The sequence below is a fragment of the Camelina sativa genome, chromosome 20 (genome assembly GCF_030686135.1).
Source record: "Camelina sativa cultivar CO46 ecotype springtype chromosome 20, ASM3068613v1".
In the NCBI taxonomy this organism is placed as follows: Eukaryota; Viridiplantae; Streptophyta; class Magnoliopsida; order Brassicales; family Brassicaceae; genus Camelina; species Camelina sativa.
Genome location: NC_141899.1, coordinates 15,020,449 through 15,037,678, shown reverse-complemented (window position 1 = coordinate 15,037,678; position 17,230 = coordinate 15,020,449). Strand labels below are relative to the sequence as shown.

Below are 17,230 nucleotides of genomic sequence, written 5' to 3'. Positions count from 1 at the left end.
GGATTCATCAGTCAAAACCACAGCCTCAACACGTGTAGGATTTACTGTAGGAGATTCACCACTCAAGACTACAAGATCTACACTATGACGCAGTGTAGGAGATTCACCACTCAAAACTACAGGGTCAATACTATCATAGTTGCTAGCTGTAGAATCATTTATGCTTCCAAAAATGTTAGAAGGAGAACTAAAACTACCTATAGTAAATGGGAAAATAGTCTCATTGAAGACCACATTCCTTGAGATATGAATAGAATGTGATTCCAAATCCAAGAGCTTATATCCCTTATATCTTGCAGGATAGCCAAGAAATACACAAGCTTTGCTCTTGGTTGAAACTTCGTTCGTCCTTTTGTTGATGTAGAACTGTAACAAAGACATCCAAAAACATGCAAACCACTGTAATCAGGCTTCTTTGAGTTTAAAACCTCATACGGAGACAAATCTGTGAGAAGAGTTGTAGGCAATTTGTTGATTAGAAATACTACAGTGAGAACACAATCTCCCCAATATTCATCGAGAATCTGAGATTGAAACATGAGTGACCTAGCCACATTTAAAATATGTTGATGTATGCGTTCAACAACCGAGTTTTGCTATGGAGTCTCTGGAAAAGAATGATACGAAACAATGCCTTTCTGTTTGATCAGCTCCACAAACTTCAGTTCTTGTGCATTGTCAGATCTTACACCTTTTAGAACAGCCCCATATTGAACTTCAACCATTTTCAGGAAGCTAGGAAAAACCTGCAACACATCTGATTTACTTCTCAACAAATAAACCCAAGTGACTTTAGTGTGATCATCAACAATAGTCAGAAAATGTTTATATCCTTCCACTGTTGGTGTAGCAAATGGTTCCCATATATCAATATGCAGAAGATCAAAAGTTGACACACAAACATATTTTTGGAGGGAAATGAAAGACGTTTTTGCTTTGCAATAAGACAAATATCACAATGAAAACCTCGTTTATTATTTTGTTTTAAACCAAGTACATCTGTGACCATATCAGTTTTGTGTTCAAATGAATGGCCTAGTCTATTGTGCCACAAACTAGAGTGTACGACAACATTAGTATAACCTTCTGTTTGCTGAGAAGACTTCTGTGAAATGGTTTGAACATCCAAAACATATAGATTCAAAATCTTTTCACCCTCTCCAATCATCAACCCCTTGGTAGAATCATGTATGATGCAAGAAGTCTCATCAAATGTCACTCTGCGTCCCAGATCTCTTGTTAAATGACTTATAATGAGAAGATTCAGTCTGAAATCTGGAATATCCAAAACATTATTCAGCAGCAGAAACTCATTCAGTTTTACTGTACATACACCTGTAATCTTTACTCCAAAACCAGTTGGTAAGGTCATTGAATTATTTAGAGTTTCTGACAAACTTGAGAACAAATTTTTATCATGAAAAAACATGGTGTGTAGCACCACTGTCAATGATCCATGATTCAGATGATAAAACATTACTAGTAGCTCTTAACATTCCAACAAATTCCAATGTAGAGTTAGAAAAGGCCATACCAGGTAATGCGGTAATGGTTGCATTTGATGATGAAGCATTGTGATTTGTTACTATAAACAAATACAGCCTTGTGATGTGATGTTATCGATATACAGCCTTTGGAGTAGTTTGACATTGAGAGTAGAAGAAATCAATGACCCCTTGAATATGATCTTTGGTGAGAGTCTTAACCATGCATGTAAGCAAGTCAGTAAAAGTAGAGTCTGTCAAAGCAAGTTGAGCAATGATTGGTTTGCTAGGAGCTAACTGCTTATCAGAGGAAGTAGACTTGTCAGATTGATTCTTGTTCTTGTGCTTGAAGCTTATCGGATTACCATGAATTCTGTAGCACTTATAAACTGTATGTCCTGTATAACCACAATGAGAGCAAATCACCTTCTGTCCTTGAGCTTTAAAATTATTGTAGTTAGCATTAACATAAGCCTGCACTGAATCTGGAACAATAACATTAAAAGCAACTGCATTCTGAACATGAGTGATGATTTGCTGACTGTAACCTTGATCAACCAAATTGTAGATTCCTGATAGAGTTGGAACATGTTTCTTCATGATTATTTGACTACTGACGACTAAGTAAGTTTCATTCAAGCCAGACAAGAACTTAATCACTCTAGCATGATCTTTTTTCTGTTATGTTGCCTTACAACATTCACATTTTCTACAAGTTTTCATACAATTAGCTCCATCAAACTCATTCCATAGTTTTCAAGGCTGTGTAATATGTACAAAGATTCATAGATCCTTGTTGATGAGACCAAATCTGCTGAGACAGTTGATAGGATCTTAGAAAATTTGTGATATGGAATCATGTCAACAAATCTGGCCAAATCTCCGAAGCATCATCAAAACGAATAATACTTTTATAGATCTGTTTTGCTACGGAGTGAAGAAGCCAAGATTTCACGAGACTGTTACATTGTGACCAAATCCTAAACATAGAATCAGATTCAGCAGATTTAGCAAAGGATTCACCAATAAACGCAAGTTTGTTCTTCGCATCCAAGGCAGTTTTCATCGCGATACTCCAGTCATCATAATTTGTACCATCTAAAACATCAGAGATGATAGAAATACCACGATTTTTGCTATTTGTGAGGTAACACTGAGAATGAATACTATCCGGAGACTCGATCGAAGATGCGAAGCTTCGAGGAGCTATCAGAGCTGGTTGAGCTAACGAAGCTGCTTGAACAGCTTGCGGTATCCTCTCTGGAGAAGAATCATCGTGATTAACCGGTTGACAAGCTTGCTTTGACCGTGTCACACCCCAATTTGCGAGTGGTAACCATCATTAAGCTTGATTTAGCAAGAAATCGGAGATGAAGAGCCCAGATGAGAAGAGACATTGAAGATTTGAGCTTAGATTCGCCGGAAACATCGGTTGAGTTTTGGATTTAACGTTCTGATACCATAATAAATGAAAAGTTTGTTACATATCAAATTAGAAAATATCTTCTTCTGTATTATTCAATGTAACCGTACAATACACTTTGACTCTGTATTTATACTAAAAATAGATCATGTATCCGGTTTATATTGAACCGAACCATTTACATACTCAATCATTAGTTTAGATAACCAATTCACTCTATTAGTGAGAATATACAGTAGTTTCTCGTAGGATTATATAATGATTTTCACGTGTGGAATATTTAAACCAATAAAGACAGCAAACCATCGTACCTATATATGGTCCTAACTCCTAACTAATTTAGTTTAGTTTTTGGTTTTCTTTGTTTCTCCATCCCGTTAAAGTTATAAAAACTTTATAATAGTTATTTATGATATATTCATCGGTATATCAGTAAATCTCTAGGTTTTCGAGAGGTTCGTAATTTTAATCTCTAGGCCCTTCTATTTCTATAGCTAGCTAGCTAGCATGAAATGAGAACTGGATTTTTGATGAAGCTAATCAAACAAATAGGTACAGATATACTTAAAGCTAAGGTTTGAGGCATGAAATCTATTCCAAATATATATTTTTTTAAAACAGTACGGTAAAGTTTATCCGGTGCTTTAGCTAGCAGTCTCGGTCCTCTAGGAATATTTACAAGCTAATGATTTAAATCCAGTTCAAAGATGCTCCCTGTATCAGCCATATGTATATCTTCAGCTAAATTAGAACAGATTTACTAGAGAAATTCAGTTGGAGACTTTAGTAAATAAAAATTATAAGGAAAATCTCAAGTCTTCTACGTTTTTTTCTGATATATTCCAGGCGTGAAACTCATTATAACAATTTTCTTCGACTCCACATCCTCTCACTTACAACGTCTTTTAGGTTTTTTTTCTTTTTCTTTTTTCTGATAATATATATTTCACGTACACGTGATGTTCATTATAACAACTTTCTTCGTACATATGGACCTCCATTGCGGACCTACGTACATGAAAGGGGGGTCACTTGACCTCCCCAAATTTCAAAACTTTCTTTACTGTTACAAGTAAAAATACATTTGGTGGCCACCTAAAATTTTTTTTTTTACTTATGTAAAACAGTACTAGGTCCGCTATTCCAACCAATTTAATTAGTTTCGGAGTTAGTATTTCTCTATTTATTACATTCATCTGTATTTCATCAGTAGATCTCTAGGTTTTCGAGAGGTTACTGATTTTAATTTTTAATCAAGCCCTTCTAGCTAGCTAGTATGAATTGAGAGCTGGAGTTTTGATGAAGCTACTTGACGATCTTTAAACAAACAAATACAGATATACTAATTAAACTTAACGGTTTCAAAATTTTGTTACCTCTCAAGCCTCTTGAAACCAGAGTTCAATTATATGATTTGTTTTCACCGGATAGATATATCTAGGCTTATAATCGAGACGGGTGCAACACGTGAAAAGTGGAAGCTAGTTATTATCTTGCTTAAAGCTAAAGAGTAAATAGTGCAATTTTAACATCACAAGAACAAGACTCTCAGTCGCTTAAAGCAAAAGTTTGGGACATGAAAACTATTCCAAAGATCAAAAAGACATTACTATGGAAATATTTATCCCGTACTCTAGCAATCTCGGAATGTTTACAAGCTAATGATTTAATTAAATCCAGTTCAAAGATGCTCCCAATATAAGAATGTAATGGATTCGATTAGCCATATATGCTTTCTTAATTTAAATTAGAACAAAATTACCTGAGAAATTCAGTTGGAGAAATTTAGTTGGAGAAATTCAGTTGGAGACTTTAAATTATAAGAAAATCTTTTTGTCTGATACATTCCACGTGTGAAATTCATTATAACAACTTTCTTCGACGTTTTCACATCCCCACTTACAAATCTTCTAGGTTTTGGTCGATAGACATTAGTGAGTAACTTAGCAAGAAGGTTAAAAGTGTGAAAAGTGTAAATAGTAAAAAGTAAAAAAGAGTATCAATAAATAGGTAGTAGCATTACTCCACATCCCATAGCTCTTCTCCAATCTAAGGGTAGCACAAGCGTGAGGAGTGAGGATTCTCTCTCTCTCTCTCTCTCTCTTCACTTTTGTTGTCGACATTTTCTATTCACACATTATAATATAGTATCCGATATGACTTCATCCTTCCTTTCGTGTTTTACTTACTTAGTTTTGCCATGCATCCATTGTTGTTTCAACTTATTGTAGTTATAGAGTTATACGTTATCACCGACACCAATACCAATATGTTCACGTAATTTTCAATTATACTGAGGCAATTAGAAGTACGTTAAAAAAAAAGTTTCAGTGTAGCCGTGTAGGATACTATAATATCAATTATCCCATAGTATAAGTAGAGATGGATATAAACGATATGTCAACTCATTTTCTCATTAATAATAAGTTCACAATAGAGTCTTTGTTACTTCTTTTTCCACAGTTTACCAATAACCATTATTTTTCGTTTATTCCTTCTTTCTTAGTGTGTTTATGACATAGGAATTTAAATCTTTCAGGTTTTCTATTGAAGTTAAGATATCGAAGCAATGTCTGAGAAGATAGGACCCGTTGGTGGTAACATGGGAGGTGTATTCGACAACGGCGTTTTCGATGGTGTGAAGAAAATAACTATTGGAAAAGATATTGATTGTGTGTCTTATATCAAAATCGAATACGAAAAGGAAAGAAAAATTGTAACTCATGAGCACGGGACGATTCGTGGGGAGCTGCAAGAGGTAGTATAAACATCCTGACATTGTTTTTATACGGTTGGTTCTTATATATCTACCCTTTAAAAGTTATAATATTTTTTTTTGGTTTCTAATGGCAAATGAAATCCAGTTTGCTGTTGATTACCCGAAAGAATCTATCACATCCGTTGGTGGAAGCTACGATAATGTTAGCCGCTATAACACAGTGCTGATCACATCCCTAATCTTCAAAACTTCTTATGGAAGAACTTCTCCAACGTTCGGTTACTCATATGGGGAAGAATTCATGCTCGAGGGTGAAAATGGAGGAAAACTTATTGGATTCTATGGACGCTCTGGTCAGGCTATTGATGCTATTGGTGCATACTTTCCGCTAGTTCCTGAACCCGAAAAGACAGTTGTAGTGGGTGGTAACATGGGAAGTGTATTTGATGATGGTGTTTTCGATGGTGTGAAGAAAATAATTGTGGGAAAAGACATTGATTGTGTGTCTTATATCAAGATCGAATACGAAAAGGATAGTAAAGTTGAAATCCGTGAGCACGGGATGATTCGCGGGGAACTAAAAGAGGTAATAAAAATATTTTCACTTTGTTTACTTTCGGTCTGTTCCTTTAAAAGGTTATAATATTTTGGTTTCTAACGGCAAATAAAATCCAGTTTGTTGTGGATTATCCGAAAGAATGTATCACATCCGTTGGTGGAGGCTACGATCATGTTCACCGATATAACACAGTGTTGATAATATCACTAGTCTTCAAAACTTCATATGGAAGAACTTCTCCAATTCTTATCCACCGTTTTAATTTTTATAAATCGTTTGTTTCTAATGGCAAATGAAATCCAGTTTGATGTGGATTATCCGAATGAATTTATCACATCTGTTGGTGGAAGCTATGATCATGTTAGCCGCTATAACACAGTGTTGATCAAATCGCTAGTCTTTGAAACCTCTACTGGAAGAACCTCGCCAATATTTGGGGAGACAGATTCGTCTGGAAAGCCAGTTGGAAAAGAATTCATCTTTGAGGGTAAATATGGAAAAAACCTTCTTGGGTTCCACGGACGCTCTGGTCAGGCTATTGATGCCATCAGAGTTTACTTTGGAGCTGGAGGAACTTAAGGAGGAAGGTTACAAGACTGTTTATTGAGTTCATCAGATCCATGTCTTGTCTATCTATTATCACCAATAAAAGACTTACTCTCTAGTTTTATTTTTCTCTAAAGGTTTATCCTTTTGGATCAATATGTGTGACTCGAGTAAGCATTTCCACTTTTGTTGTGTTTATGTGTAAAATAAGGTCCATGCTTTGGGATCATGTAATTTTCTCTACTTTGAAGGTGTGTTTTTTAATTTTAATAAATGATGTTTCTTTCCAATATCGTTTTTGATCTTGGTTGTTCAAAAAAAATTTTGTTGTTATTTCTGATTGTTTTCTATACGAAAACAAATTAAAAACAAAAATCCAACAACAAAGTAGTTTGTTTCTAATGGGAAATGAAATTCAGTTTACTGTGGATTATCCAAATGAATTTTTCATGTTAACCTCTGTGACGCAGTGCTGATAATATCTAATCGCTAATCTTCAAAACCTCACCAATACTCGGTTCATCTGGAAAGGCAAATGGAAAAGAATTCATGTTCGAGGGTTAAAATAGAGGAAAGCTTCTTGGGTTCCACCAATGTGTTGGACAGGCTATTGATGCCATCGTAGTTTACTAGAGAACCGGAGGAACTTAAGGAGGAAGGTTAATTATAAGACTGGTGATTGGGTTCATCAGATCAAAGTCAATGCAGTGTCTATCTATTCTCACCAATAAAAAGACTTACTCTTTTTTTTTTGGACAAACACTTTCTTTCATTAATCAAACGAAACAAAGTTCATACAAATCATAAGAAGATCGATAATGGAGTTTTAACACAAAGTAAAAACAACATCGAGAGAAAGATAGGAGCTACACGGATATAGCTAAGGTAGTTCGACGAGAAGGCCATGAGAGCTTGGAGACCAACACTAGGAAGCAAATTGGTGCAAGTGATAACATGGTTTGTCGAGCATTCATCCAGGAGCAAAGCGTTGAATGAAATAATGGTCACAGTCTACAAACTAACTGACTTTGAAGAGGGTTCCAAGGCCGAGATTCTCCTCGGTGCGAGAAGAGAAAGGTTGACCTGCTCATCGGTAAGGAGGAGGTTGAATTTGGTTCTATCTTCGGGTGGAGGTTGCTTGACGAGGTTTTGGTAACTATTACTTCTTGGAGTTGGGGTCATAATTTTGTTATTCTCAAGCTTTTGGGTGTGGAAACAAACTCCCTGAAATTGACGATTTGAGCTTGAGAGCGCTGGGTGAACAGGGGAGATGGGAAGAAAAATATGAGGAATCTTCGTTAATCGCCTCTCTTTGGAGAGGGGATCATAATACCGATCATCCTCAAGCTTCAGGTTTTGTGAATAATAGCCTTAATGTTTTTGTTCAGCACTAGCTTGGAAGCAAAATTCAGAGGGAGCAAGGAGAAAAGATTGGAAAAGAAACAGTAATCACCGCTCTTTGAAGACGGGATCAAAAGACTTAATCTTTAGTTTTAATTTTTGGTATTTTCAAGAACACCTTTTTTTTGGCAAACAAATACTTTTTCATGTTGTCAATTTTCAAAAATAATCATTTTCTATGAAAAAATAATTAAATTATAATTCCTAAACTTCAAATACTAATCTCTGCTCCCTAATATATTATACACTAAATATAAAATAGAGAAGCCAAGCCTCAAAATAAATCTAAAAGTTAATTTATCATATTGTAATTGTATAAAAGTGAGCAAAAATGAAAATGTTTAAAAAAATGTTACATTTGAGAAGTGGTATCTCAAAAGAAATATTTCTAACACATTCTCAAACTCTTAATTTCGTAAAAAAGGTCCATCCGTTTGGATCATGTGTCATTCTAAGTCTTAAGTAAGCTTTTCAGCTTTTGCTGTCTTTATGTCTAAAATAAGGTCCATGTTTTGGGATCATGTGCTATTATCTGCTTTGAAGGTGTGTATGTCGATTTAAATAAATGATGTTTCTTTTCAGTATTAGTTTTTGATCTTGGTTCGTTTTTGTATCTTGATACCGAACACCCAAAATTGTGTTCATGTTGAAAAGTTACTAAGAATTGATGATTTGAAAACTCATCAGCATAAACACACACAAGTTACACAACAAAGTATAGTACCAAAACCAATATGGTACAACCACAAACCCGTAGTTTGCCAATCCTGTTGGTCGAAGCCTTATAAACGCAAGATTTGACTGAGGGAAGAGAGAATAATCTCTATTAAAATTATCGCTTGATGACATGTTTTGTCATTATATATTAAAAAATATCTTCAATTACGAAAGTACTTTTCTATACATACATCTCTCACTAGGTATATTTTACTAGATTTTAATCTGCGGTATACAGCGTAATTATTTTTTACTAAAATTATTAAATACCAAATTGTAATTGTTAAATAATTTTATACCACTACAAGAAATATCTATATTGTTAGCATTAGAAAAAACGCTATAATATATCATTAATAATGATTTCATAAACGCTATGTTTGCCCCAGTAATCTTAGGGCATCTCCAACCCACCTCTATATTTGCTTTTTTAATTCTATTTTAGAGTAAAGTCTACTCCAACCCATCTCCATTTCCACCTCTATAATAGAGATCTCTATTTTTTCCTCTATATATAGAGGAACTCTATTTTTTCCTCTATATTAGAGTTGAACTTTTTTATTTATAAAATGGTCCTTGTACTTTTAACATTTTTATATTTATGATCAATATAAATAAATTATATATTTAATGGTCCTTAAACTTTTAACATTTTTATTATTTTATATGATGCAATGTATTTCTTTTAATAAATGTGATATTTAAATAATATTTATGAATGTTAATAATTTAAATAATATCATAATTTTATGAAAGTTTCAGAAATACGAAAATAAATAGGTTAGTTTGCAACTTTTATAAATAAAATGAATTAATAATAAAATAAATAAGAAATCTCTACAGAATATTCTTTTTTAGAGGAAAAAAATAGAAGTATTCATTGGAGCAAAAGTCACCTCTATTATAGAGTTCCTCTATTTTAACGGTAAAAATAGGGAAAACCATTGGAAATGGTCAACAATAGCGTTTTTCTCGGTTGACTTGTGTAATTGGATGTCACGTGTAGTAATGGTGGTTCGTGAGAATAATTTGGTTTGGCTTTGGAATTGTTTATTGAAGCGAGCATTGGGACTGATTATTTAAGTGGTTATGATATTGTGAAAAGAGATTTGCTTTTGGACCCTAATTCTTATGATCGTGAGGATTAAGTTATGCTGTATTGAATTATTAGATTTTAGTCTAATAAATTTAATTGGAAAATTATTAAACTAAATCGAGGATTTTAGACTTTGGTTTGGGTTAGTTTAATAGTTTATTGTCATCTAAACCATTGCAGATTGAGAATTGTTATCAGACGCGGGTTTTTGTTGATGCTAGTTCTAAACTAAGAATTTAATCCAATGGTTAAGGTGAGGGTGGTATTTGCGGATAACAGTAACCTCTTTCCTTATGTACTCTTCGATAGTTGCTGAGTACAGACTCAATAATTGTTTATTAACTGAATGTGTTTGCATGGATTTGTGTGTATGGTAAGTAGGTTGTTAGTAACATGATATATGCGAAGCTTATTAGTTACATGATTTGATGTTATGAGTTAACATATATATTATATTATAAATATAATTATGAACATATATGAGAATAAGAAAGGAAAAGATACTTGAGGATGTTGGACTGTAATGGACCGATGGATTCATTGCAGGTCATAAACCGCTGACGAGCAGTACAGGAATAATCGAGCTATGGGCCTTGGTCTTCCAGGAATGGGGTTTGTGAGCCAGAAAAAATCGATAATGGCCAAACCTATAAGGAAAGTAAAACTTCTCAAGTAATATAAAAAAAATAAATGTTTTAATGTGGTAGTTGCCACGAAAGTGCATAAAATAATATGGAAGTTATTGATGAAAAGTAAGATGTTTGTTTGATTGATAGACATTCTGAGACAAAACGCGGATGTTACATTAACATTCCTTTTCCTTTACTTTTTACTATATACACTTTGTACATTTTTAACCTACTTGCTAAGTTACTCACCAAAGCCTATCGACCATAACCTAGAATATTTGTATGTGGGGATGTGAAGACGTCGACGGAAGTTGTTATATCAATAAATTTCACATGTGGAATATTATCAGAAAAAAAACAAAACCGAAGTTAAGATGGTTGGACCATATGTACAATGGTTTAATGGCAGGACTTCAAATTTTGTACGTACCTTTTGTTTTATTTTATTTTTCTGAAAATGTTTGCTGTCAAATTGATTGTAATATCGATCCCTTCCAATGTGAAATTCATTGTAATATCCCTTCGAGACTCACCGTAATAAATTAGTTAAACATAATTGATCTGTTTATAAGACACACGTGAAATTCATTGCAACACTAACATCTCTTCGACTCGAAGGCTTCGAGACACACTTTTATTCACTAAAGTCTCCAACTGAATTTATCGTATAAAATTGAGCTAAAATCTCTAGTATTTGAAAATAATATTAATATCAAAACAAGTTTGATGTTTAGGAAATTTGTATAATTTAAATTAAGGAATGCATGAGCATGACTAACTTTAGAACTGGGTTTAAATCATTTGCTTGTAATATTTCCTAGATAGCTAGATTCCATAATGTTCCATAAAGTTCTTTTTTTTTTGTCTTTGGGATAGTTTTCATGTCCCAAACCTTAGCTTTAAGCCACCGAGGTGAGAGTCTTGTTTTACTGATATTAAAGTTGCACTCTGTAATTCTAAGCAAGGTAATAACCAGCTTCAACATTACACTGTGTTGCACCGTTAATTGCAACAATCTATTTTGTATCCATTCATGATTTTTTTAAAAGATAAGTTTCTCTAAGACATTGGGAATCATCCATCCTAGTACTACTCTCATGTTTTCCCTGATCAAAATTTATCGATTTTTTTCTTTTTATTACAAAGAAAAATATAATTCATCAACATAAAACCAAAAAATAAATTACAAACTACCATTCAAGTTTTTTTTATGAAACTAAAGTCTATACCAAATATCAAAAAAAAAAAAAAAACCATTTTGAAAACTACAAACATTCATGGATTTATGTATATTTGTATATGTTTGTGGTTAAAGATCGTCGAAGGGGTTTGATTAAAATTACCAACCTCTCGAAAACCTAGAAATGTACTATGTCTGTTGGTGCGGGATTTAGTACCCCCAACATACTGAACTAAACCAGAAAGATAATTCGATTATCTTAACCAGGAATCCGATTAAAACCCCAATTGAATATTACTTGAGGCCTGCATGCCATAATGTTGGCTCCTCATCGGGCCTAAACCCGCATGCCATAATATATAAGGAAAATCCAATACTCATCTCTCGGGTTGCCACTTTATAGCACCTCCCGGATCGTCATCCGAAATCGATATACCAACCATACTCCCAAGCCACAAAGTTTCTGAATATGGCAGTACTAGGAGAACCTAAGTCCCCAAAAGTCACGAGCAAACAATTCTGAACACGTCTGAGCCCTATCCCTATCCAGGTTTCCTTCCCGTGGCTCGCGTAACACATATCCCTTCACTGAAATACCTCATGACCATGCAAGGATCATATACATACCACCAGAACCAAACAAATGTCCTAAACAGGACAGTCAAATGTCCTAAACAAATGTCCTAAACAGGACCGTCAACGCTTTTTCTACGGTAGAGATATTTCTGCATGGTCGGGCTTGCTGCCAATCTTCAGCTAGCTTATCGGAGACGGCTGTTCTGGCTAGCACAAATCTTTCTTGCAGCCGCCAACTATATATTGCCGTCCAAATCAACGCTTTCCCTATCCTGCTGCGAAGTCCGTGCCTAATCTGCTTCCTTTTCTCATTAGTGAAGAGTGAAGACTCTTTAAAAAAACAAATAAAAAATTATCCAAAAAAAATTACAAAAAAAAAAAAAAAAACATGTAAATGGGTTGCCTTGCCATGCTTCGTTCATGCATTGCATTTCATCTAGCGAAATTCACTTTAACAAAAGTTAACCTGATGCAATTCCAGAGTTTTGAAAATCTCAATAAGTTTTGTACTTTCTATATATGTTTTACGGGGTAAACAAAAATTCGAAATCAGTTAGCAAATCTATGTATGGTAAACGTTTTGGTACGATCAGATGACAAAAATTAATAAAATAAAGATAGTGGTTGTGTTGCGTTCCTATATATATATATATATTAGGATTTAACCCGCGGTACACCGTCGGACAATATTTTAAATTTTAAATTTTAATTATATTGTATTTATTTGTTATTTCATTATTGTTTTTATTAATTAAGAAAAAATTACAGGTATTTGATATAAGTATTCAAAGTTTATGATTTGTGTAATGTTTTCAAGGTTTTAACCCGTATGGTATATGTATAGTTCAGTAATACATTTATTTCCTGGTACACATCTACAAGTGTTAAAAAAAACAATTCCACTTAACTCCCTATATGGGACTAATGCCAACCCGTCTCACCAAAACCAAAATAACTTTTTGCGTAAAAAAAAATCAAAATAAGTTTTTTTATCAAGTTTAATTATGTTAATTGTTTTACCAAAATAACATATTTTTATAGTTTATAATTTTCTATGTCAATATATATAGTTTATGATAATTAATCGAATTTTAATTTTTTTTGGTAATTCCTCAAAAATAAAAACTAAACCAAATTATATGGGGGTTTTCAACATATTTAATGTGACATTTTATAATTGAATTTTTGGTTTAGGAAATTTTTTTAATGTTAATATAATTATGGATATTGTAAACTTTTGTTATAGAAAATCTGTTGTATATCATTTAAATTTGAGAGATTCTAGTATTCATAAAAATACTTTTGGAGATTTAATGGGTTAAAACTTTAATGGGTTAAAACTTTATTGGGTAGAGTTGTTTTTGGTAAAATCGGAAAAAATAGATGTTGTTAAGACTTTATGGCAATAAATGTAACAAATGTTGGTTAATTTAAGAAAGTTTAGTATTTGAGTTTCTGTGCAATGTTATTTATGGAATTGTTTAAGAGGTTAATGTTGTAAAAAAAAAAAAAAATTAAAACTTAAAGGACATAAACCAAAATGTATTTCAAAAATGTTAATATAGATTTTTAATTTATCTATATTTTAAAATTAACAAGTACTACTAATAGACAGAGATGAATGTGTAAAACGTAATACATAACTGTTATAAAGTTTCAATGGTTTTACGGTATGGAGAAAGGCACAAAACCAAAACTTAAGGTTGGACCATATGTACGATGATTTATTGGTAGAACTACAAATCTTCTACATACTTTTTTTTTTTTTTTGCTGTCTTTACTTAAATAATATTCTACACTAGTTTAAAGTCCATACTACGTACCGGCCCGAAATGTATCCTACTATATTAATTGGGAAGTACAAATATAAAACTAACCTTAAAATGTGTAAAAAATTACATTCAATTGCCATTAGAAATTTTTAATTAAGATTAAATAATTAATTAAATAAATATTTCTAATTAAAGAAACGAAAATAGAGAAAACATCAAATAAAATAAATTGTAGAAAAGTAAAAAAAAAAATCTGTTAGAATCAAAACTAATTTGTACTTAAAAAACTAACAAATAAGATTTTTTTTTACATGTTAGTTATATATTTTTACTTATTTCACAACTATAGCAAATATTTTACAAAGGTTTAAATAATTTTATTCATTACATGCAAATGTTTTATTGACAGGTTTTCAATAAACATTTTTAAAATACAAAAATTATAATATAAGCAACAAATTTTTAATCACAAACCATTATAAATAACATAATAACAAAATAAATTATTATAAATTTTTATCAAAAAAGAGTTCAGCCCGCGGTTTCCCGCGGGATAGTACCTAGTTATATGTATTTCTATAATAAATTTAAGACTAATTGTAATTGAAAATCAAGTTTGAGCTTGTACGATTTAACAAAGCTAAAAAATGTTTAGATGTTTTAAACGATCATTAACTTCTTCACAAAAGTGTTGTAATTTTATATGATTAATTTTCCAAAGTATATAAGTACCAAAAACAATCACAATCTTGACGTTCTTGCTTGGGAAGGTAGAAATCAACTCTGACTATTCCTCATCTCGTCGGCCTTCTTTTTTTTATCATGTGTGAATAATCTTTAATCCTTCCTGTATTGAGCAATCAAAGTATTCATTAGTAATTATTTAAAATATTTCCTACGATTTTTGTAAATTTAAAGTATACAATTTTACAATAATAATTAAGAATTAAAGATTAATACTTCCGAATGCAATTTCATCACAATGAATCTAGGTTCATCGTAGGAAAAGAAAAAACTGTTAAAATTTATTCCTAAAACCAACTTTGGAGACTTGGACATGCGTTTAGTTGTAGAATTTGCTACAATATGTAAAAATGATTGATCAATGAGAGCTAGATAAAACGTTATTAGAAAACAGTTTTTCCCAAAAAAGTTCAAAAGAATAATTTTCCGGTCTTATAACAGAATATAATCCACAAACATTTTTGCCCAAAAAAATAAAATAAACCAATAACATTCTAGCTACAACTTTCTCCGGAGATGCAACATACCTGCAAATTAAAATTGATACTATAAAATGTGTTTACCATTGATTGTAAGAGTAGTTAATATACTAAGGAGCATCCAGTTTTCATACTTTGGGATTGATTGACGATATAATTTTAGTAAACATGGTTATATTGAGTATCACCAAAGAAAGAAAAAGTGACAAATTTACCTTTAAATTTGCTTTACTCCTAAGATGTTTTGTGCTGAAACAAAGGATCTGCATGTCTTGTTGTTGTGTTGGAGTGAGTCTTTAAGAAAATTCATCTCCATGGACCCATGGTAATGCTGTGTAGTTACTTTTGACATGAAGAAACTTTCACCTATTGAACTGTGCAGGAAAGAGGAAACAAATGTAATAATCCAGCGACATGACTGGCGAATGAAATTTGGAATACGAACCTGCAAATCCAAACATAAATTTCATAATTATGAGACTGAGAAATGTGAAATACAAAATTTGATGAGCATGAAAGACGACGATGAAGAAACAAAACCAAAATTGAGAAAGGCAAAACGAAAAACTATAAACTGTAAGAGAATTTGATGAGATATGCAACTGATGAAACGATGATACACAAATTCAACCATCACTGAGAAATCCAAAATCAGAATGTAAATTGCAAACAGAAGAAGAGACATGTGATTGATGATGAAACCCTATAATCAGAACATCATATCTGGATCATAATTTGTGTTCCTTCATAATCATACCTTTCTCCCAACAGTTCTTTTCCTTTGTTTTCTGTAGATCTTGTCTCTTTCGTTTTCTCCGTTCTCGTAGATCTCGGTTGTTTAAATTTTTGGGGTTTTAGTGGAGGACGAAGTAAATAGAGAGTTAGTGAGTTTGTTGAATCCCATCAGTATATCGTGGAGGAAGAGGAGAGATCGTGGGCAAAATGGTTGAAGAAGATGAATTTCTTTTTTGTCGTAAATATTGTTTTCAGTGGAAAAGTTAAAAGTTTAATTGTTTTTTTTTCGATCAAGTTTAATTGTTTTAAGAATCTGAAAGCGAAAGTGTAAAATTTGGGACTTAAAACACGTGGCAGATGGAGAAGGTTGCAGTTTTCTGTAAACTTACTTGTGATTTATAGAATAAAGATGTGACATAGACACTATTAATTCTTAGTTCTTACCGTCCTTATTGGTTGATCAAGTTTATTAGACAGCTATATACTGCATGTATGTTAATTATTCATTTAAACGTAAAAGTATGTGTTAACGATTAGTATCTTCTTTTTCAAGTGACAGTGTTAACGATTACAATATGTGTTATCTCGATATAATCTGTTTTAACTCGTAAAAATGGAGTAACTTTTAATCTTAGTTTTATGAGTAGTCAATAGCATTTCAAGATTGCATTAAAGGTTAAAGGCTAAACAGTGAGCCACAAGAAAATACACAACTCCTTCAAATAAGACAAACAAGTATTTGTGGATCTTTTGATGTTCTAACTTTAGGAGGTGTTTATACGGTTATACCTTAAAGAAAATAGAGTTGAGGTGGGAGCAGATTGGAGCTCGGAGAGCTCGAGAAGGCCCAGTGAGAGACCATGGATATATACATCATGTGCAATTCCCAGTTTGCCAGAAGCCCGTGTCACCAAGATGCATGATACAATTGCTCAATGCAAAACGATATTTTTTTTTTTTTTCATACACCAAGAAATGTACCCACATCATGTATAAGAGCATGATTACTGGGCGTAACTCAGTGGGTTCCCTATGTATTTGGGCCCCAAAAAAATATTAAAAAACCCATAAATGGGTCCATTTTGAGAGTATCGTTACCGTCGGAAGAATTTCCAGAAACGCCTTAAGAATGAGGCGTGGCGTTACATGATTGGTTGGTAGGTAAATATA

At 32.7% G+C, this 17,230-nt stretch overlaps 1 protein-coding gene, 1 long non-coding RNA gene and 1 pseudogene across 4 annotated transcripts; 1 reads left to right on the top strand and 2 right to left on the bottom strand.

Annotated features, from left to right (window-relative positions):
• Positions 1–1,151: 1,151 nt before the first annotated feature.
• LOC147918895 (uncharacterized) lies at positions 1,152–2,899 on the bottom strand (annotated as a pseudogene).
• A 1,972-nt stretch (positions 2,900–4,871) lies between these two features.
• Positions 4,872–7,023, top strand: LOC147918894 (myrosinase-binding protein 2-like). Of its 2 annotated transcripts, none has more exons than XM_087504515.1 (4): positions 4,872–4,980; positions 5,447–5,665; positions 5,772–6,212; positions 6,489–7,023. In XM_087504515.1, the coding sequence occupies exons 2-4, from the start codon at positions 5,477–5,479 to the stop codon at positions 6,762–6,764; spliced, it is 906 nt and encodes a 301-aa protein (XP_087360641.1). In that variant the 5' UTR covers positions 4,872–4,980; positions 5,447–5,476; the 3' UTR covers positions 6,765–7,023. The 2 variants fall into 2 exon arrangements, with proteins under 2 accessions (XP_087360641.1, XP_087360642.1); XM_087504516.1 differs by having other exon boundaries at positions 6,302–7,023.
• A 7,709-nt stretch (positions 7,024–14,732) lies between these two features.
• Positions 14,733–16,337, bottom strand: LOC147918893 (uncharacterized). 2 transcript variants are annotated; one of them, XR_015594026.1, is made up of 3 exons: positions 16,083–16,337; positions 15,541–15,770; positions 14,733–14,949 (listed from the first exon to the last, which is right to left on the bottom strand). It is a non-coding gene; the product is annotated as an uncharacterized LOC147918893 (long non-coding RNA). The 2 variants fall into 2 exon arrangements; XR_015594027.1 differs by lacking the exon at positions 14,733–14,949 and adding an exon at positions 15,119–15,373 and having other exon boundaries at positions 16,083–16,300.
• Positions 16,338–17,230: the final 893 nt, after the last annotated feature.

Excerpts from the sequence above, each read along its gene's own strand:
- LOC147918894 (XM_087504515.1), top strand. The coding sequence starts at position 5,477 with ATGTCTGAGAAGATAGGACCCGTTGGTGGTAACATGGGAGGTGTATTC. Across the intron at positions 5,666-5,771 it reads TTCGTGGGGAGCTGCAAGAG|TTTGCTGTTGATTACCCGAA; the intron begins GTAGTATAAACA and ends AATGAAATCCAG. Across the intron at positions 6,213-6,488 it reads TTCGCGGGGAACTAAAAGAG|TTTGATGTGGATTATCCGAA; the intron begins GTAATAAAAATA and ends AATGAAATCCAG.